This window comes from Capricornis sumatraensis, chromosome 2 (genome assembly GCF_032405125.1).
Source record: "Capricornis sumatraensis isolate serow.1 chromosome 2, serow.2, whole genome shotgun sequence".
Taxonomy (NCBI): domain Eukaryota; kingdom Metazoa; phylum Chordata; class Mammalia; order Artiodactyla; family Bovidae; genus Capricornis; species Capricornis sumatraensis.
The window spans coordinates 58,567,742-58,590,006 of NC_091070.1; the positions used below are offsets into that span (position 1 = coordinate 58,567,742).

Below are 22,265 nucleotides of genomic sequence, written 5' to 3' on the forward strand. Positions count from 1 at the left end.
CATATCTAAAACTGCAGTAGGATAGTCAATTTAAAATTTACTTCTAGGATTATACAGTTATACTCAATATGACCATTCATTTAAATTCCAAACCCTAACAATTATGAATAAAAGATTCATATCAAAAGTAATTTGTCAATCATACCTCAATAAAGCTGGGGGAAAAACTTACTGAAAGAATTCTAACTACCACGATAAATCAAAATATCCTAGGTAACTCTAAAATGAGTTAAAATGTTCATTCAAAAATGTCTCTCTCATCACAAGTCCAGAACTATGCATTTTTATGCACTGGGTTCAATAAAGACACAACTGCCTTGAGAGAAAATTTTTCAAGAGCATCATTTACTGTAATAACCTTCTTTATATATTATCCAATAACACAGGACTGCAAGTACTGAGTGCTGGTTATTTCTTAATAGCATTTGTTGCAATATTCTGATAGAAGTAAAATTCTAAATTGTATTTTCATATATAAATTGCTAGACATGCAGTACTCACACTGAAGAAAAGCACAACACTTGAAATCTTGTAGATTCATATTTTACCTATTTCTGCCAGTTCTCTGAGCCTTCAACTGAATGACATATAAGGCTCAACTATCACATACCACAGTAGACTAAATAATCACAGAAAAACAGCACCTTTCCAATACTCGATGAATGGAAAACGTTACCTATGGAATCATTAAACTCTTGTCCATCTCACTCATTTAAGTATTTAGGCAGTACACAGTAAATGCTGTATTTTCTAGTGATCAGATTTCAATACTTCAATGATGGAGCTGAATGCCTGGGGCAGGGAGGGGAGCAGGGTTCCCCCCAGGATGCTGTTCCTGCCTCTTATTCACTTGTGAGATGATCTGGAGCTAAGCTGCCCTGTGGAGTCCCTTTAAACCAATGCAGAAACAAAAGGGGTCTGTTAAATGTAAAATGATCCCCATAGTTTCTGTAAGTAAGCCTCTGGTGTGAGAGAAAATGGACTATTCAGGTATCTACAGTGACAATCCTGAAGAAATACAAGATACATATCTTTTCTGAAATATCAAGTTTACATGTTCAGTCTACCTGTAACTTTCTGCACATATTACATTTTTTAATCACTTAAATACTTAAAAATATATGTGTAAGACTAGAAAAATAGAATGCTTAATTAATGAGCAGCATTTCTCGATCATCTCAGATAACAAAGAGATATATATGACTCTAGCCTTTTGATTACATGTATCAAGTACATATACAGTGACACCACTATTCACCTTAACACTGTTAAATACATATTAAGCATCAATTAAATATTTAAATATTAAGTAGTAATTAAGATCAATTAGAAATCACAGTTGCCTTCAGCTTCAGTGAAGCACTTAGAAAAGTTTATTTTGTACTTAGATTTTTCTAAAGCATCACAAACTTATTACATATCCAAACTCTTCAGTGGTAGAATATTTAATATTCTAAAGGAGAGGCCTTTAAAGGGGACATTATAGAAACTGTCTATTACCATAACAGAGAAGTGATCCATTCAGAGTATCTATGGTTTTTCCTTTTACTGCAGCTAACACATTTCTTTACTGCTGCCCCACGGCTCCACCCACTTCCTCTTTTGCTGTTAAGGTGAAAACTATTCTCTTGAAGGAGTAAAAATATATTAAATGTCCCATCTTGCTGATACCCATCTGAGAAATACCACAATAGAAAGTAGAGAATAGTTTGTCTTTTCAAAAACATAAAACTTTATGAGTTTAAATCATCAAACATATGTTGACTTGGTACAATCAACTAAGAACTTTTTGGATGAGGACAAATATATATTGAAAACACACACTATAAGATGCTTTTTCCTGAGTAGAATACTAACTTTATATCATACTAAGCTTCTGTGAATTTTCAAAACAGAAAATACCAAGGCTTTTCCACAAACTCAAATAAAAATCAGGAATGTTCACCTTCACATCCAAAAAAAGAAGTTCAAGTATAGATTCAACAAAAATGATGTAAAATCTGAAACAAGTAGCCAAAATTTTAAGTTTATCAGATGGCTCTTCACTTTAAGTATTCTTCAGTAAACTTCAGTTTGAAACAATGTATTAAAACATGAAAGACATTTCCAGGAAATTGTCCAATTTGGAAAATAAAAATCATGGTGAGATCATGGTGGTGAGAAAAATACAAATCATACGCTGAACACAGGAGAACAAAAAAGGCAACCAACCTTTATAAACTTTCTAAACATCCTGTACTATCATGGGTAGAAAACTGTAATTCAAGTAAGGCAGCTTTTATTAGTTGCATAATCTAAAACTATGAATGAATTTTGGACTTTAACTTTAAAGGAGATAAAGGGTTTCAGAGTTGTTACTGAAATACACATTTCTTGAGACAATGGGCAAAGTTCCCATTAATGGGAAATATGTTCTCTTCACACAGTGAAACTGACAAAAATTATATCAAATGAGAAATCTTCTTCTCTAAAGTAATCTCCTTAAATACCTCAATAATGCAATACTTGGGAAATGTAATTTTTCAACTCAGACTTGGAAGTTATTATGAATCAAACATACAGAAATCTTATTGCTTGGCACCAGATTTTCCAAAAATGAAAGAACTGCTTGAACCACCATACTGTTTTCAAATCCTCTTTTTTCCAGTGCTACTTTTATTTTCCGAAGGTAGACTGTTCAACCTAATGACAATCCAGGCTGAACCTTGCAATGTACAAGCAAGTCACAGTTCACATCAAACCAAAACAAATGCTCGATCTTCTGTTTCTGCCAAAATCATATGAAAATATTTGTAAAAATTAACTAGGATTTATCTGTGGCCAGTGAAGGACCCACAGAACGCTGTCTTACAGCATTCTGTGCAAAGTCTTTGTTTGTCCCTTCTTTGCTTTCAGATTCCTCTTCTGAAACATCTTCTACATCAGCCTCTTGTTCTTCCTCCACTTTTTTCAAAGGTTGGGAAGATTCTGGTAGTAATTTTCCTTAAAGATAAAAACCAGAAGTGTTTTGTTGTTGATGTATTAGAGTTGTGTTAGAGTACAATCCAGATACAATTCATATGCCCATAAACTGCTTTGGCAATGATTTATCAATCATGTTTGGATTTCCAAAAGAAAAAAGCTGTATTTAAGAACAAACGACCCTATAAAAATAACTGGTTTGGAAGGTCCATTTTACTTACCGAATTCATTCTTATTACCCACCTATTCATAAACTGAACTGAAATTAATGAATCAGAATTAATGCTGTGAATATGGATGCCTATAAGAAAATAGACTGCATTAAATAAAACTATATTAATTTACTATTAAATCTTCTAGCTAATAAAGATAATAAGACAAACTTCAATAGTACCCTTGTTTCAGCTCCCAGGCAAACAAGAATCAGATGAAAGCTATTTTCCTAGACATGATTTTTATTAAGTGGATTCATAAATGTGCCTCCTCCTCTCCACATATATAATTTTACTGAGGCATAATTACAAACAACATAATATACCTATCTTAAGTATACAGCTCAATTACTTTTTTATATGTACACACGCACAATATCCCCCCACCCCAGTTGTAAATAGGAACTGCTGCAAGTTAACTTAAACTTAGAACACTTAGAACATACCATGTTACTGAGATACAGAACACAGAATCTGGCTAACGAGCTTTTCTCTGTTCAGTGGTCCAAGACCATCCCTAATCCTAGGCAATGCAGAATGGAGCAGGAAGAAAAGGGGGTATAAGGTAGAAGGGACCACAGGAAGGAATTCCCATACAGTGGACAATCTGTTGTTTGATCTGTCTGGCATATCTCTTTCTATTGGGTTAACTCCTTCCCTATGCCCCATCCCATGCAGCTGTAGTGGAGTATAAACAACGTTGAGAGCAGTGCTTCTCCACCAGGGGTGATTCTGTTGGAACACCTGGCAATGTCTGGAGATATTTCTGATTGCTACAACTGAGAGGGGCAGTGCTGCTGGCAACCAGGGGGATGATGCTAAAGATTCAATAATGTACAAAAGACAGCTTGTCACAAGTAAGAATTACCCAGCTCAAAAGACCAACAGAGCCAATGCTGAGAAATTCTGATTTACAGTTAAAAAAAAAAAAAGTGAGCCCTCTACGCAAGCAGAGTACACCAGAACTTTTTCAAAAGATAGGTGAGTATAGGGAGAAGTATATTTCCTTCTTACTCTGGAATTATGAGCTACAGCTTTCTGTAGTTATTCTATGCTTGGACTAAAAAGAGCCCCTAATGGAACCAGCACAAAGTCATAGGGAACTGAGCAATTCAGAAACATTTGAGCCCTAGGATTTAGTCAACTCTGTCCTCTGGCTTCCTCACTACATGAACAAATAAATTCCTATTTCACTTAAAATTAGACTTAGTTGGCTCTTTTCCCAGCAACTTATAATCTAAGCCAAAAATACAAAATGGAAAACAACTCAAATCCAGAAGCCTGGTATAGAAGGGGCAAGATCACATTAAAGTATGGATTAACATCAGCAGTGTAACAGATTACCTAAGACAAATCTGTTGTTAGGTTTAAGGTTTTCTAAGCAAAAAATATAAATAAAACGTACATTTACCGACTCAACTGTCCAATAAATAATCTGCGCTTACTATACTTTTCCTACAGATCAGTGGCCCTTGGTGAATAAAATTATTCCCTTCCCTCCATGCATGCAACTTTTGATATCGATGCAACTATCTAAGAAATTTTTAAAAAACCCTATCAGTTCTTCAACAATGAATACTTAACTGCCATCTTCACTGAAATGTTTCTAAATTGCTCAGTTCTCTATGACTTTGCACTTGCTCTATTTCATTTCAGAAGTTTTGACCTCAGTAAGTCCTAAGCCACGAAGGCAGCAGAATAGAAATGTCAGGCTAAGAGTTCAACTTAGGTTCTACTCTCAGCTCTCATTTCTGCGTGAACCTGGAAACACAGTTCATCTCTCGGAGCTTTAGTTTACTCACACTAAATGGGAATCACAAAATGGGAAGAGTATCACTTATGCAGCCTACTTTAAACAGCTGATGAAAAGCAAATGGGATGACAGAAAGTGAAATCTCTTTACAAATAAAGGCCTTCATAACAGCATAATTTTCAAAATTTAGAAATAAATGATAGGTATGTAAAATTATATTAAGACAAATAGCAGTGAATATTCTAATTCCCATCTTGTAGTAAAACACACAGCTAATGGGACTTCCCTGGTGGTTCAGATGGTAAAGTGCCTGTCTACATTGTGGGAGACCCGGGTTCAATCCCTGGGTTGGGAAGATCCCTGGAGAAGGAAATGGCAATCCACTCCAGTACTATTGCCTCAAAAATCCCATGGACAGAGGAGCCTGGTAGGCTATAGTTCACAGGGTCGCAAAGAGTCGGACACGACTGAGTGACTTCACTTTCACTTTTCAATGAGACTCCTAAAGCAATGACAGGAATTGCTTTCCCCAATATCCTAAAAGAAAAACTTAGACTTGACCAACATACAAAGAAAAAGCCTCAAATGTGGTCACTATACCAATGAGATGACTTCAAGACTGGAATATATTCAACTTTTTTTGACCCAAATATATTCAAATGGATCCCCGAATATTATGGAATTTTCAAACAAATTGACATCAGGTCAATGGTTATCAAATATCTGTTAAGGTACATGCAGTGTTATAATTCTCCACAATATAAAAGCCAAAATAATGACTATTATGTTCCTAAATGCACTGGGCTGTCATGTCATTCTTACACGAAATATCTCTCTCTTCTGCCACTACTCCAAATTTAGAAACCCTAGCTAGAAAGGCAACCTGTTATGTGTGTGAGTGTGTTTATTACAGAAATGAATGGGATTACAGTAAACAAAAAAAATTAAAAATATACTTACTGGAAGGGTATGGCTGGGGTCTGCGCCTTTTTGAAGGACACAGGCAATCTGCCACAAATATCATGAACTGCAAAAATAAACATAAGAATCTGAATGTATAATAAAAAGCTAGAGTAACTATATTAAATTGCAAAACTCTAAAATATTTTTCTTCCTAGTACTCCAAACATGAAGAACTTACAAGTCCTAATAACAGTCCTGAAAGCAGAGTTGCTACAGCAAACACTGTATATGATCCCCAAATCGGTAATCCAAGGTCTTCAATAAAATAGTTATGGCAAGTCTAAAATCAAAAGAAAAAAAATAAAAGTCATAGCCATTTCTTTAAAAAGTGAGTGTCAAAATGTTTAAAATAGAAGTAAATCTGAGCCCTTACCCTGATCCACATAGAGAGCTGAAAGAGTGCTGACATACTACTCATCCTAAAATAAAAAGAAAAAACCTACTCATATACGCAGCTCTGACATAGAAGACGTGTATATTATCTATATTTTCTATTTTTTACTCTATAATTTCCAACACAACAGATTTAATTGGTGATATTACTCAAGATTAGTGATACATCACTGATTCAGGCCCATAAGAAGGCTTATTAGCAAAAATCAACAGTTTCAGAATTTTTGCCACTACATAATATCCTCAAACAAAACACTTGATCTTTCTTCCTTTTCTCCTGTTGTTTTGCCTTTAACCTTTCACTTGATGGTTTCTCCAATGTACTGTGAATATGGGTTGACCTCTATGGAACCAGCTAGTTTGATGTTAGACACACTATAAGCAAATGGAAACTCTTCACTCACCCTTAAAATCCTCCAAAGAACACATAAGGAAGGGAGCCTGAAGGAAGACTGGGAGCACTTGCTGAGTCGATCCTTCTCACCTAAGAATTACCCTCCTTTCATATTAAAATTAAATAGAACTTACAATAGTATAAGTTTGATACAGTTTAATAACAACAAAATAATTACCTAAGAAATAAGTCACCACAGAAGTAAAAATAACTATTTTCACATAATTAAACTCAATTAAACAGGCAGTCAGAAAAAAGGTATGCTCCAAAAATTAGGTTTGTGGGTTCTCTCTAGCATAAGCGGCACCCACCAACACATACTAATTCACACGTAAGCCAGAGCACCTGTACTCAGAACGGCCTAATCCAATCACCAGTCTTGGGGTGGAGCAGGGGGGATGTGCCCCTGCCAAGCCGACCCTAGGAGTACCCTTTATTCATCTAACAAGAAAGGTATGAACTGCTGCCCTGAGGAGTCAACAGAGCAACCCCCACTCTTCCATCAGAAAGAGCAAGAATCATTTACTGACATGAGATTTCAAACAGAATCAGTTACATTTTCACTCCAACAGAGAAACGTACTTTAATCATGTTGCTTCTGTGGTTTAAAACACAAAATGGGAATAGGAACAAGGAACCAAAACATAAATCACCGTGCAGACTCACTGCAGCCTGTGCTAATTAGATTTTATCAGGAACATTAGGTACCTTACTTGGGTTTAGTGGGCATGGTGGTTCAGTGGGGGAATTCTAACAGTTCAATTCAGAGGTATAAGAAAAAGTTCCTACAGATAAACTTCTATTTTAAAACACTGTTTAGGGATAAACTTTCCTGCACTCCCAGAATCCAGAGCATTCTCTTATATACTAGTATTTCCAATTCTCCATCCTCCAAAGACACAACTGGTAAGAGGACAGGAAGAAATAACTTAGCTGGACTAGGATGAGTTCATGATGGCCTCAGAAAAACTCAATATTCCCAGAGGTCTCTCAAATGACTTGTGAGGCTCTGCTCCCCAAGCAAGTAACAAAAAACCTTCTTGCTACGCCCAATCCTTACTGCCCCATAGACATTGCTAATCCATACTATTCACAAAAAATGTTATCAGAGAGGTGGAATAATTCAATCACATTAAAACAAGTAAAATCTAAAAGTAGCACAAGTAAGTATATGGTTGAAGCTTCTCATTCAAATATTAAGCTCCAATGACAGCTTTACCCATTATATCACTTCTAGAGGAATTATTTTGATGATACAAATGACCATATTTACAGAGCCAAAATATTCTAACAAGACTTTCAGCTTAATTCTATAGAATGCCTCTCTCTACCTTAAAAAAGGACCACACTATCGTTTGGAAGATAAAAGTCTAAACTAAAAATATCACAGAGTAAATCTGAACATATTTTAACAGTCCTAGAATTAAAATGAAATATAAATGCTTATTTACATGAAATACTTGATCCAATTAATTCTGAAATAAATAAGAGAAAAACCCTTTATACTTACAAAATAGAACCTGGACCAAACCATGATGAAATGGGTTCAATGCTTTTCCACTCTTTGTCACTTATAAAGTTTATGAAGTCCTTCTTAGTTCTTGGACCCTGATATCGCCTAAATTCACCATCTTTACAACTAATGAAGATCAGAAGCAAATATTAGCACTGAATAAATAAACCCTGTTTTGCTATTTCTATAATCTCATTTTACAATCAATCCTGTACTCAAAATCAGCAATGAGCAATACACAACTAGCAAATTACACTAATTACCTACCCTTAACATCTTAGCCCCATATTTCATTAACCACTGAGGCTTTATTTTTGAACAGTCATAAGCTTTCAGACTTTATTACACTCTTCCAAATAATAAAACTATAGAATAAGTATTAATAGTTATATGTCAATTTGTTGTTGTTTAGTCACTAGGTTGTATCCAACTTTTGCAACCCCATGGACTGCAGCCTGCCAGGCTCCTTCATCCATGGGATTTCCCAGGCAAGAACACTGGAGTGGATTGCCATTTCCTCATCCAGGGGATCTTCCCAAACCAGGGAACAAACCCTCATCTCCTCTATTGGCAGGCAGATTCTCTACCGCTGAGCCACCAGAGAAAACCCTACATGTCAATTATATCTCAGTAAAAAACTGAGGAGAAAAAGAAATTCGGTATGTAGATACAGCTCGGAAAATTACTTTTAAGCCACAATACACACATTAAAAAGATGACTTCATGAAAAAGTGGTTAGAATTAAGTATCTAACATTTATTATTTATTAGCTACTACTGAACTAGAGGTGAACAATTTGAGGCATTTTTCTGGTTTTTTCAATCATAAGCACATCGCCTCAGCCATCAAGCTTTAAGTCATTGGAGGCATCTGGTGCAGTGCAGTGATTCTGTTTTACAGTCTGCTTTGCGTTCTTCCCAACACCCACCTCCTCCTCCTCCTTTCCAACGTATGGAGCTCTGCCATAGGATCCTAAGTGCTCTCCCTGTTCCCGTATCGTCATCATTTCCAATCGCCAGTCTAGGCCTGCTTACTTAACACTTCTATTTTGATCACTTACAGGCAAAAACTCCCCACTACTTATAGTAAGATTACAGGACCCTTTATCCATCCAAAAAATTACAGGTTAGCTCCCACTCAAAAAACCAAAGATTTTTGGAGAAACAGGCATCCTACATTTTTGAAGGATAAGTACGATTTCAACAGGCAAAACTTAGGGGAATGGGCATGATAAATAATATGATTAAAAGAAAAGGGCAGGAAATTCTAGAAAATTTCAGGGAGTGTTGAGAAAGCTGGGAGACTAATAAGGGGCATGTGGAGAAAAGGACTGCATAAAAAGGATGAGAAGCATTTATAGAGAACAGGTATTTAAACAGATACAAAGGGGAAATAAAAAGGGGAAATAGTTATGAATATGAAAAAAAAAGACAGGAAAATCAAGATACATAGAGAATCACTGACTTCTTGTTTCAGGAGACAAGTGCCTCCTGGCAGTCAACTTAAGGTTGACTTAAGGTTCAGGGCAGATACAGAGATTTAAGATTTCTTATGGCTAATTTAGAAGATAAAGACAAACTAAAGCGCCTACACTGAAGACTACATAATGGTATTTATTCTAACTTAACTGTTTCACCCACCGCTGTTCCCAAGGCTGAGCTAGAGCACTTCTGAGCTAATGTGTAGACGGTCCATGCTCCTACTTATGACTGTTTATGAGACAATCTTCAGATGGAACACTTAACTCTGCACTCTTAAAAATTCTACTTCCAAGGTTGAGTTTAATCTCCATATTCTCCAGGAACCAGTCCAGTGCACTGATTTTCCCCCTTAGCAAATTTCCTGTAGTACTTAACCACAACTCTGAGCTCATAATCACTTATGCCACTATTTCTTGTGCACGTCATTTTCTAAGACAATTAGAAATGAGATCACGGATTATTTCATACCTCATTCATCCAACTAAAGGCACCTAAGATAGCACTAAGCAAAACAAACCTTCTAATAAACTTACTGAATATAATGCTCTTTACACACGATCAAGGCTGGAGGCTACTATTCTGATTATGTTATGATGCATCCCTCATAACTACAGAATCTTCAAATACTTACTGATAAATAGTAGGAAGAGCAGTTATGATAAATCGTCCACTTAGTCCTACAAATGAGAAAGATTAGAACTAAATACAAGAAAGAACATACAGGTTTTACATAAGCCAATCTTTTACTACTTAAAAGTTGACGCAATTATTTAAATACTAACAGGCAAAGAATATGAAATTAGACCTAAAAATAGTTTAGCTGTACAACATAAACAATGAAAGAAATTTCATTTACATACTTAAAGCAACTTAAAAAAATACTATACATTATCTTAATTTAAAAGTACATAAAATCTGAATATTGAAGACATTTGTGAACATATATACATATAAACATTTGGTCAATTATACTACTGTAAGATTACTAGCAATGAGTCATGGGGCAGCACAATATAACTGTAGTCTTATGTCTAAAACCAAATGAAACTGCATTTGATAATCAAAAAACAAGCACAGAGTTTCTAAAGTATTGTTAAAAACTGACTCTTTCAAAAGGTGCACAGTAACAATATCAGCTAACATTAACCATGTGTTAAACATGAAAATGATGAAGGATCAATCTGTGGCTCAGCTTTCACATCTGTAAAACTGGGATATTATCTATCCCACAAGGTTGTGTAAGGGCTACAAAATAAATGCAAAACACTTGGAGCAGTACCTATAAGAGTAGTGAGTCCTCACCAAATACTAGAGATTATTCCCATTTGGGATAGGGGCAGAGTCAAGAATCCAAGTTTACCGTGGCCAAGAACAGGTAAGAAGCATCATGTAAGGGCAGGGCTTGACAACTGTCCAGGGAGCCAAGTCAGGAGGCCACAACCATAAGGGCTTTGTAATTAAGAGCCCATATCCTCAAATCATTATTAATAGATTAAATTTGGAACCCAACTGCAGAGACTTAGATAATTTGTCGGGGAACATGACCTGGACTCTACAAAGAACTTCAACCACATGCTCTTTATTCTAAGCTTGGTACAGATGTAAATGCTGGGGTGACCAATGTCCACCTGAGCCAAAAGGTTCTAGGGCTTCTCACAGATGTCTTACGTACTTGTCTGGGGCCTGGGATGCTAAGGAAAAAAGATCAGATGAAGTTACGTGGGGAAGAGTGAGTGAAGGGAGATGCCTCCAAGTTCCCTTACAGAAACACAGAAAAGAATTAAGCTGCCGTACACAACCAGGGAACACACTTCACATTGAACCCTCATTAAGGAGGTGGGTAAATCAGCTTAACCAGCTGTTCATAAAACCCAGTCAAAGGCAGAATTAAGACCATGTAAAGACCATGGAAAACAGGGTCAACACACATCCCAACCTGCAAAGAAACAAAATGAACCAGAGACTTACAGTACCTGGCTGCTCTGTGACATCAACTTTTGCTACATTAACCTCAAGATCTTCTCCCCATTCAGCAAAACTTTCCCATTCTGGTTGAAGATTCTGACAAGCAGGACACCATGGAGCATAACTAAGAAATACAGTTTAAAAAGAAAAGTTAAAACACTCTAATATGAGCATTTGGGGATAAAAATTCTAAAGTGTATTATTTGTAAAGAACATCTTTTAAAAACAAGATAGCAAAGTGGTTTAACTTTGTGAAGAGGAAAAGGTTTTAAGTATGAATCTAACACTCGTGAACTCAAGAACTATGAACTGATAATGCTAATTACAGAAAAGCAATTCTGAGAATAAGTTCTTAAGACACAAGGGGACTTTTTTATGTGCAAAACAGCTCTTTAAAAACCTTTGGATTTCTCTATATAATGGGGCCAGAAAGCTCAAAGCCGAATTTGGGGTTCATCAGTTTTAATGATTTTATGTGCAAGAGTCACAAATGCAAAGTGCTAGTATGAAAAAAAGGAAGCACCCAGTGCTGTGGTGGATAGGAAACATGTGCCTCATTTTAAAGAGGGAAACACTACCCAGCTTGACTGTCAGGGGAACAGCTGGCCCCAGGGAAGCCGGCCCAGGACTGCAGGCTATTCTAATTTAAAAGAAGCTGAAAATCCTCATTTTTATGTAAAAATGCTACCCCAAAAAACTTAACCCAGACACAAACACTAGGCAGGCCAAATGAAATTCTTCGGCCAGAACTTGGTCAACCTTGGGTTTTCAAATCTGTGGCCAAGCATACTAAGCCATTTTAATTACTCTTCTGGTATTCCCTTGAAAGGCCCTGAATCTTTCAACTTTTCTCATATTGTATATTATCTCATAATTTACCGGTTTTTTTTTTAATGGAACCAGTTAGAATAAAACCTATACCTGTTAAACATAATACAGTTTCTGTACTTCATTTTCTGTTTTCTTGACTTATTTTATGAAAATAAAACTTCTAAAAGTATACGGCATTGTGGAAAGAGACTAGTACCACACAGAAAAGCCAAAGTCCACAACAATAACTTGAATTGCAATCAAAGTATCTCTGTAACATAATTCCTGATTAAAATAAGTTTAACATAGATAACTAACTTGTAATAGAAGCAGCCTATTATTAGAAATACTAGACCCTTTTTCAAGTTCCTTTTGTTTCTTAGGTGCTTTTTATAAGGTTTAACTTCATATTCAGTAAGCTAAGGGAAAAAATACTATGGTATATGTATTCTTAATTTCATACTGCTGCTGCTACTGCTAAGTCACTTCAGTCGTGTCCGATTCTGTGTGACCCCATAGACCGCAGCCCACCAGGCTCCACCATCCCTGGGATTCTCCAGGCAAGAACACTGGAGTGGGTTGCCATTTCCTTCTCCAATGCATTAAAGTGAAAAGTAAAAGTGAAGTCACTCAGTCATGTCCCAACTCTTCGCGATCCCATGGACTGCACACTACCAGGCTCCTCCGTCCATGGGATTTTCCAGGCAAAAGTACTGGAGTAGGGTGCCATCACCTTCTCCGCAGATGCTCTAACTCAAATCCCCTAATACTTCACTTTTGACTGCTATATTGATAAGAGTTTGATCAACTAAGTTGATTTAAAAAATCTCCTTGAGTAATATGGGATAGTAATTTACATATGAATTCATAATCACGATTGCTCAACACATTATTTATGAAATTGTTGAGTATTTTATGGGCACAATCTAAAGTTACTGAGGACAATGAAAACCAAATGCTGTCCCTGGTTGTATTTCCTCACTCCTGCATCTTCAAGTTTCTGAAAATTGTTTCGTTGAGTTACAAACTATATGCATACTATATAAACATTTCCCCTAATGTTCTATGCCTTGTTTGATTTTATGACTGGAGTTATTGATCTGGCCTTCTGGGTTCTTCCTTGGGGCTGTCCACCTCCACCTTCCTCCTTCACTGGCAACCCAACCATACAGGAAAACACCCACCTGAATCTTGTTAAGGAAGGGGGTTGTTCTAATAACCTTTGCATATCTACACTGCGGTAGTTTCTGGAAACACAAAGAGAGCCACTATGGCAATACCTGAACATATTAATTAAAGCTCTGTCTCTCATCTGTAAAATCCAGGAAATAAGACCTATCTTACAGAATTTGTAAAGAATTTAATATGATAATGTATGTAAAGTGCTTAGAAGTGTTTCAGTTTGGTTCAGTGGCTCCGTCATGTCCCACTCTTTGCGGCCCCATGGACTGCAGCAGGCCACGCTTCCCTGTCCATCACCAGTTAACACTCAAAATGGGTGTTTTCTACTAATATTACTAATACCACTGGTATCAGTAATACTGCCACCACCAATTTAGCGACAAAAACAAAGGCAAATAGTTTATTATCTACCGATACAAAAGGGACATTATTATAACAGAATTGGCACAGACATGACTTTATTCAAACAGCATGTTTAATGTAATAACACTTAGGAAACATAAGATTAACAACCCATAACATTCAGTACGTTGCAAAAACACACACCCAAGGATAAGATGTTGGCAGAGAAAAGCAAAAACAACAACAACAAAAAACAATGATAAAGGATATGAGGATTTTTTAATAAAAATAACCCAAGTTGAACTTATTTGGCATTTAAAATATGCCTAATTCATAAAATAAAATTTAAAATAAAAGTTTCCAACTGTAACATTCTAAGTGGACTACTTTTTAAGGGTAATTTGAGAAAAGGAGAGGAGACTTCCATTCCCTCTTTTGTAGAGTTTGGTGAAATAAGTCTGTGAGTCTCTGAAGACTCATTCTCAAATAAATAATTATATAGGAAGTAGAGAGACCCACCTCCCCCAACCCCAAGGCCAGGAAGAAAAGTTGAGAGAATTCAAAGCTGAACGTAACCTCACAGGCGAACCTCAGCCCTAGCAACCACAGCAAGACGCACACTTTAGGGGAAATTTAAGAGCATTCCCCGGGTAAGAAAAGAGGAGAGGGTGAGACCAAGACAGTGGAGGATCCCAACAGGAGTCAGGAATCTCGAGGAGTCGGGGGGCTCCCGCCCCACAGCTCAGAGTCGCAGTCCCGGGCAGCCTGGGATCCGCATGCGAGGAATGAAGATGATACTGAGGGGTCCAAACTTGGTTCTAGGACCCCAGCCCACCGAGGGGCCCCGAGACCACAGCCCTGCACTCACAATTCTATCATCCACTCTCCTTCCAGCAACTCTCTCCAGTTCTCGTCCGTGATGATGCGCACGTCGCTCCGCCTCCCGTGGGCCCAGGGAGCTCCCCAAAGCAACAGTAGTAGTACTGCCACCGGGATCCGGAGACTCCCGGAGGGCGCCATGTCGGCCGTTTCGCCCACCCACAACAAGCGAGGCGGCCCCCACCTCCGCGCAGCAGCTCCTCACTTCCGCCCGCGCCCGCTGATCAGTTTGTGCGCATGAGCGCGGCAGGGCTCGCGCGCGCGCGCCTTGAGGACGCGCAATGCGCACGACAAAGCCGGGTCCTAGTGGATTGGTTGAGGAAAGAAAAAGGGAGCGCCCCTAGTGCGCATGACAGAGACGCTTCTCTTCCTTCTTTCTGCTATGCCCCAGAGCCGTTTTGCAAGAATGAACCGAGGGCGTGGTGAACAAAACGGGGCGGGACTTTGGAGAGGAAAGGCTTAAAAATTTGCATCAGAATTTTGGCGCCAAATGTTTGACATTTATACTTACTGAATACAGTTGGTAAGTTTACACTAAAGCAGTTTCCAATTAAATGCTCATCAGAGTTTTCTTTTGTTTCATTTGAAAATTTTCGTAAGAAAGCTAACGGATGTTTATATGAGTCAGAATATCGGTTTACTTCTGGAGGATTAGAGAGCCTGGAGGGGCATAAGGGAGACTTCATGGGTTCCCTTTATATTGTATATCTTGGTCTGAAAAGAAGTTACACGGGTTTACACATATGTTAAAAACCATCAACTTGTACATGTTTCATCCACTTGTATGCACTTTAGGATGCGTGTTATCCCTTAGTTTTTTGTAAATCATTAGTTACAGAAATAACTGGATCAGAAATTCAAAATGGGACAAGATACATAGGTTTGTAACAGATACTTAAGATTTTTTCCCAAGCACTTGTAAATACAAATGCAAATCAAAATAAGCGCTGTCTTTAAAAAGTATTAATCAGTCAAATGACAATAATTGAATAATTGCCGTTACATCTCCTGGCCTCACATTCTCTCCTAAACTCAATTCATTTGGCTAATTTCCCCACCCCTTCGGTGCAAGGCCCTTCGCAGGACACTGGTAATTTTCTTGACTGCCAGCAGCATTCTGTTACATACTTTTCTTGAAAGGTGCAATGTGGTGCCTCATTTGCTTTTTTTTCTTACCCCCTCTTTTTCTCATAGGTGCTTCTGAAACTTCTTGGCGGTCCTTCTGTACTTGACTTCCAGACATTGGCTTGCTCTGGGATGCTGTATGGGCCCCCTCTCTTTTATATCCACACACTCTTCCAGATAACCTTAATTCTGGCTTTAAAAGCCATCAATATGTCTGTCGTTGCAGCTCTCACCTTTCTTGGAACTTCAGACAGGTATATTGTTAAAAGACAAAATTCAACCAAATAAATTTAAAGATCCACCTGTCTTTATTAGGTGGTTTTTGAATCAGACAGCATCCCATCCAGCAGCTAGAAGAGCTCTCCTTCAGGTTGTACAAAATGGAAGGCTTTCGTAGGAAGAAGGGTGAGAGGAGGGAGTTATTAGCAAAAGTAAAGAAAGTATTATTTTTCAGGTCTTTTTGAGGGGAAAAGAACTGGCAAGGTTTTTATCATGAGATTGCCTCTTTAAGTCTGGTTTGCTGTCATGGGGGACAAATAACTCCATTTTGAGACATTTCTTTTTCAACTGTATTCAATTCTTTGCTGGACATCTTTTGGATATCTAATATGTAGCTTAAATATAACAGTTTCACAAAGTAAAATTCTAGATTCTCCTCCTAGTTTTACATTTCAGTTAAGAGCCCCAAGGTCCACCTGGTTGTGCAAGACAAAAATTTACATTTTAATTCTTTATTATTGTTCTCTCTTTTCACATATTCACATATTTCACAAGTCTGATAAACTCTACCTTCTCTACTTTACATCTCCGCCGGCTGGTTCAAGTTTCTATCATCTCTTGCCTCAATAATAGATTTCTAACTAATCACCCTGTGAATCACATTATCCATCATATTTGTCCATGCTAATTCTCTAGGTAGTATTAAACTGATTTGCATCTGTGTTTATTCTCTAGTTTCTTTTCTCACCCAATAAGATGTGAAACTTCTGTTTTGTTCATTACTGTAATCTACAAGGTTTAATGCCAAGCCACATTAGAACCTAGCACATAATAAATGTCCAATAAGTATTTGTTGAATGAATGAATTAATGAGGAAAATTATAATTATAGATATGCTGTGCTTTTACTGTAATGTATGGGCTGCATTAGTAAAAAGTACATAAATATATTCTTATATGTAATATGGAGCAATACCTGCCATTTATACCTCATGGAGTTGGTAAGATGATAAAATAAATTATGTTCATGAATATTCTTTTTACACTAAATCATTCATGAAAATTTATTATGACAATTTTATTTTAATATTTCATTTATATTACAAAAGAAATGCAGACTTATGACCAAAAAGTGCAAAGTACAAAAGGTTGGAAAGTGAAAAGAAATTCTAGATTCTGTTTAGATCTCCTGCCAGATTCTGTACCTCTTAAGCAATTGCTGTTAACATTTTCTTTTGTATAATTTCAGAACTTTCTATGCACATGAACTACTCTTTAAAAATCACACACTAATGAGCTCATATTTCATAGGAGCTGAGGTGTGGAGGGAGGAAGTAGGTGGCTCCAGGTAGCAGCTATTCACTAACCATCATGGAAGTATTTCAGTATTTTAGCAACTGGTGTAACTTTATTATCACTATATAACTGAATAACTATCTCTGCCAACTAGTTTTTCATTGTTCTATTTCATTAGGTTTAGGGGGAGGAGCCATTGATGATCTACCTTCTTTGCTTCATCTTACCATGAAAGCCCTCAAGGAAATATTATCAAATTTGAGTCACTAAAATCAGATTAACCCTCCTAACTAATCAACTAAGTCATCAAGTCCTGTGCATGCTAACTCCTAAATTGATCTCAACTCTGTTATCACAGCTTGGATATATGTCATCATCTTTTTTTTCCTGGAGTCTGTAGAGTTTCTTTATTTTTTTTTTTTGTAAGATCATTATTGGTATATAACTCATATACCGTACAGGACACCTACTTAAAGAGTGCAATTCAACAGTTTTTAGTATGTTCATAGAGTTGTGCAACCAAATCAAATTTAGAACATATTCATCACCTAAACAGAAACCCATATTCATTAGCAGTCACTCCCCATTTCTACCCAACCACCAGTTTCCCCAGGTTTAAGCAACCACACAGCTACTTTCTGCCTCTGGTTTTATGTACTCTAGATATTTCACATCATATGAATAGAATATTTTAATATGTGATTCTTTGTGACTAACTTCTTTTATTTAGCATAATGTATTCAAAGATCGTCCATGTTGTAGTATGTATCAGTACTTTATTTCAGTTGATTGCTGAGTCACTTTCCATTTTATGAATATATCTGTTTATCAGTTCATTAACTGATGGACATTTGATTTGTTCTACTCTTTGACTATAATGAGTAATGCTACTGTCAACATTCATATACAAATTCCTGTTGGGACATAATGTTCTCATAGGCTCACACCTTGAAGTGGAAATGCTTGTGGTGCAATAGCTAAGAAACTATTGCCTAATCCAGGGTAACCTATGTTTTCATTTAAGGGTTTTATAGTTTTAGCTCATACATTTGTGCTTTGACCCATTTTGAGTTACTTTTTATATATGGTGTGGGATGGGGGTCCAGCTTCGTTCCATAGTATGTGAATAACTGGTTGTTCCAATATCGTTTGTTGAAAAGACTATGATTTTACCATTGAATGGTCTTGACACCCTTGTCAAAAATTGACTACAGACGTCCGAGGAGGTTTAACTTTCCCCTGAATTTTCAGTTCTATTCCATTGATCTGTATGTCTGTCAATGCCGATAGCACACTGTCTTCATTACTTTAGTTTTGAAATTAGGAAGTGTGAGTCTTGCAACTATGTTCTTTCTCAAGATATTTTTTTTAGTATTCTGGGATCCCTGACTGTCCATATAAATATTTTAATCAGCATGTCAGTTTCTATTAAAAAGCATGCTGGGGTTTTGCAGTCTGTAGAACAAATTAGGGCATACTGCCCTCAAAAGTATTAAGCCTTCCAGCCCATGAACATGGGAAGTAGTATCATTTATTTAGGTCTTCTTAATTCTTTTCAGCAATATTTTACAGTTTTCAAGTTCTAAGTTTTGCACCTCTTTTATTAAATTTATTCTTAAGTATTCTTTTTGATGCTAATGTAAGTAAAATTGTTTTCTTTGTTTTGTTCATTACTGCTGTATAGAATTACAATAGAATTTGGTATTTGTTTGTATCCTGAAACTTTGCTGAATGTGTTTATTAGTTCTAATAAATTATTAGATAATTTTTAGTGGATTCCTTAGGATTTTTAATATATGAGATTATGTGCTCTACAAATAGAGATAGTTTTACTTCTTTTTTTCCAATCTGGATGCCTTCTATTTAATTTCCTTACTTAATTTCCCTGTGGTTCAGACAGTAAAGAATTCACCTGCAATGCAGGAGACTTTGGTTTGATTCCTGGGTGAAGAAGGAAATGGCTACGCACTCCAGTACTCTTGCCTGGAAAACTCCATGAACAGAGGAACCTGATGGGCCATAGTTCATTGGGTCCCAAAGAGTTCCATTTGCACTATTTCAAACCCTAAAAGATGATGCTGTGAAAGTGCTGCATTCAATATGCCAGCAAATTTGGAAAACTCAGCAGTGGCCAGGGGACTGGAAAAGGTCAGTTTTCATTCCAATCTCAAAGAAAGGTAATGCTAAGGAATGTTCAGACTACTGCACAATTGCACTCATCTCACACGCTAGCAAAGTAATGCTCAAAGTTCTCCAACTCAGGCTTCAACAGTACATGAACGGTGAACTTCCAGATATTCAAGCTGTATTTAGAAAAGGCAGAAGAACCAGAGATCAAATTGCCAACATCCGTTGGATCATAGAAAAAGAGAGAGTTTGTTCCAGAAAAACATCTACTTCTGCTTTATTGACTATGCCAAAGCCTTTGACTGTGTGGATCACAACAAACTGTGGGAAATTCTTAAAGAGATGGGAAAACCAGACCACCTGACTGCCTCCTGAGAAATCTGTATGCAGGTCAAGAAGCAACATTTAGAATCAGACATAGAACAATGGGCTGGTTCCAAATTGGGAAAGGAGTATGTCAAGGGTAGATATTGTCACCTGCTTATTTAACTTATGTGCAGAGTACATCATGCAAAATGCCAGGCTGGATGAAGCACAAGTTGGAATCAAGATTGCTGGGAGAGATATCCAATAACCTCAGATATGCAGGTGATACCACCCTTATGGCAGAACATATAGAGGAACTGAAGAGCCTCTTGATGAAAGTGAAAGAGGAGAGTGAAAAAACTGGCTTAAAACTCAACTTTCAAAAGACTAAGATCATGGCATCCGGTCCCATTTCTTCATAGCAAATAAATGGGGAAACAGTGGAAACAGTGACAGACTTTATTTTGGGGGGCTCCAAAATCACTGCAGATGGTGACTGCAGCCATGAAATTAAAAGATGCTTGCTCCTTGGAAGAAAAACTATGACCAACCTAGATAGCATATTAAGAAGCAGAGATATTACTTTGCCAGCAAAGGTCCGTCTAGTCAAGGCTATGGTTTTTCCAGTATGTGAGAGTTGGACTGTAAAGAAAGCTGAGCATCAAAGAATTGATCCTTTTGAACTGTGGTGTTGGAGAAGACTCTTGAGAGTCCCTTGGACAGCAAGGAGATCCAACCACTCAATTCTAAAGGAAATCAGTCCTGAATATTCATTGGAAGGACTGATGCTGCAGCTGAAGCTCCAATACTTTGGCGACCTGATGCAAAGAGCTGACTCATTTGAAAAACCCTGATGCTGGGAAAGATTAAGGGCAGGAGGAGAAGGGGACAACAGAGGATGAAATGGTTGGATGGCATCACCAACTCAATGGACATGAGTTTGACCAAGCTCCGGGAGTTGGTGATGGACAGGGAAACCTGGTGTGCTGCAGTCCATGGGGTCAGAAAGAGTTGGACACAACTGAGTGACTGAACTGAACTTCCTACAGTCATTCACAGTTGGGTGTGGTTAGCATGTTTACTGTGTGCTTAAACAAAGGAATTTTAGCTTGACCTTCAGGCATGGGAGGTTCAGTCCCTGAAGATGGGCCATTATGTATACTTTAAGCTATCAGCAAAATCCCATTAGTGATTAACTTTGTAGCAAAAGCGATAGAATACAAAGATTAAAGAGGCAGAACCAATATGGAGTCAGATTTCTTCATCTCTGTTATAGGTATGGCATTTAGGGGTTTGGGGATATGTGTGTGTGTGTGTGTTGCTAGATCCAGTTTGCTACCATTTTGTTGAAAATCATTATATCTGTATTCTCAAAAGATACTGATCTGTAGTTTTCTTGTGATGTCTTAATTTCATTTTGTTATCAGGCTAATACTAGCTTCATAGAATGAGGTGAGAAATGTTCCCTCCTTTTGTATTCTTTGAAAGTATTCATGAAGAATTTCTGTTGTCTTCTTCTTTAAATGTTGGGTGCAGTGAAGTCATCTAGAGCTGGGTTTTTCATTGTGGATTATCTCTTATAGATTTATTCAGATGTTCTATTTATTCTTGAGTCAGTTTTGGTAGTTTGTGTCTTTCTAGGACTATATCTAGTTCTCTGAATTTTCTAATTTGTTGGCCTACAAGTGGTCATAGTATTCCTTTATAATCCTTTTAATATCTGCAAGGTCAATATTAATGTCTTTTCTTTCATTCCTATTTTTAGTAATGTGAGCTTTTTCTCTTTTTTCTTGGTTTGTCAATTTTGTTGATGTTTTCAAAGAACCAACTTTTAGTTTTGTTGGTTTTCTCTATTTTTTAAAATTCTGTTTTTCATTATTTTCTTCTTTTTGCATGTTTTTAATTTTTTTTTGCTTTTCTTCTTTCCCTAAAGTGTTTTAAAGTAGAAGACTAAGTTATTGATTTTCAGCATTTCTTCTTTTTTTAATGTAGGCTTTGAACCTCTGAGTTCCTCTCAACACTTCTTTAACTGCATCCCATAACTTTTGTTATGTTTGTTATATTATGTCCCTCATGTCATTCATGTCAAACTATTTACTGATTTTTCCTTTTGATATCTCTTTGTTGTTTATGTAGAAGTTTGTTGTTCTTTTCCATATATTTTTGAATTTCCCAAATTTTTTGTTATTAATTTAGAGTTTCACTCCATTGTGATCAAAAAGCATACTTGTATAATTTCACTTCTTTCTAATTTATTGACACTTGGTTTATGGCCTAGTATATGATCTATCCCAGAGAATGTTCTAGCCCTTGAAAAGAATTTGCATTTTTCTCTGCTTGGGCAG

General features: G+C 36.9%; 1 protein-coding gene across 1 annotated transcript; it reads right to left on the bottom strand.

Annotated features, from left to right (window-relative positions):
* Nucleotides 1–572: 572 nt before the first annotated feature.
* On the bottom strand, nucleotides 573–15,040 carry TMX1 (thioredoxin related transmembrane protein 1). Its single transcript, XM_068965073.1, has 8 exons — nucleotides 14,838–15,040; nucleotides 11,644–11,759; nucleotides 10,302–10,347; nucleotides 8,187–8,315; nucleotides 6,263–6,308; nucleotides 6,068–6,169; nucleotides 5,887–5,953; nucleotides 573–2,982 (listed from the first exon to the last, which is right to left on the bottom strand). The coding sequence occupies exons 1-8, from the start codon at nucleotides 14,987–14,989 to the stop codon at nucleotides 2,804–2,806; spliced, it is 837 nt and encodes a 278-aa protein (XP_068821174.1). The 5' UTR covers nucleotides 14,990–15,040; the 3' UTR covers nucleotides 573–2,803.
* Between the last annotated feature and the right edge of the window lie 7,225 nt (nucleotides 15,041–22,265).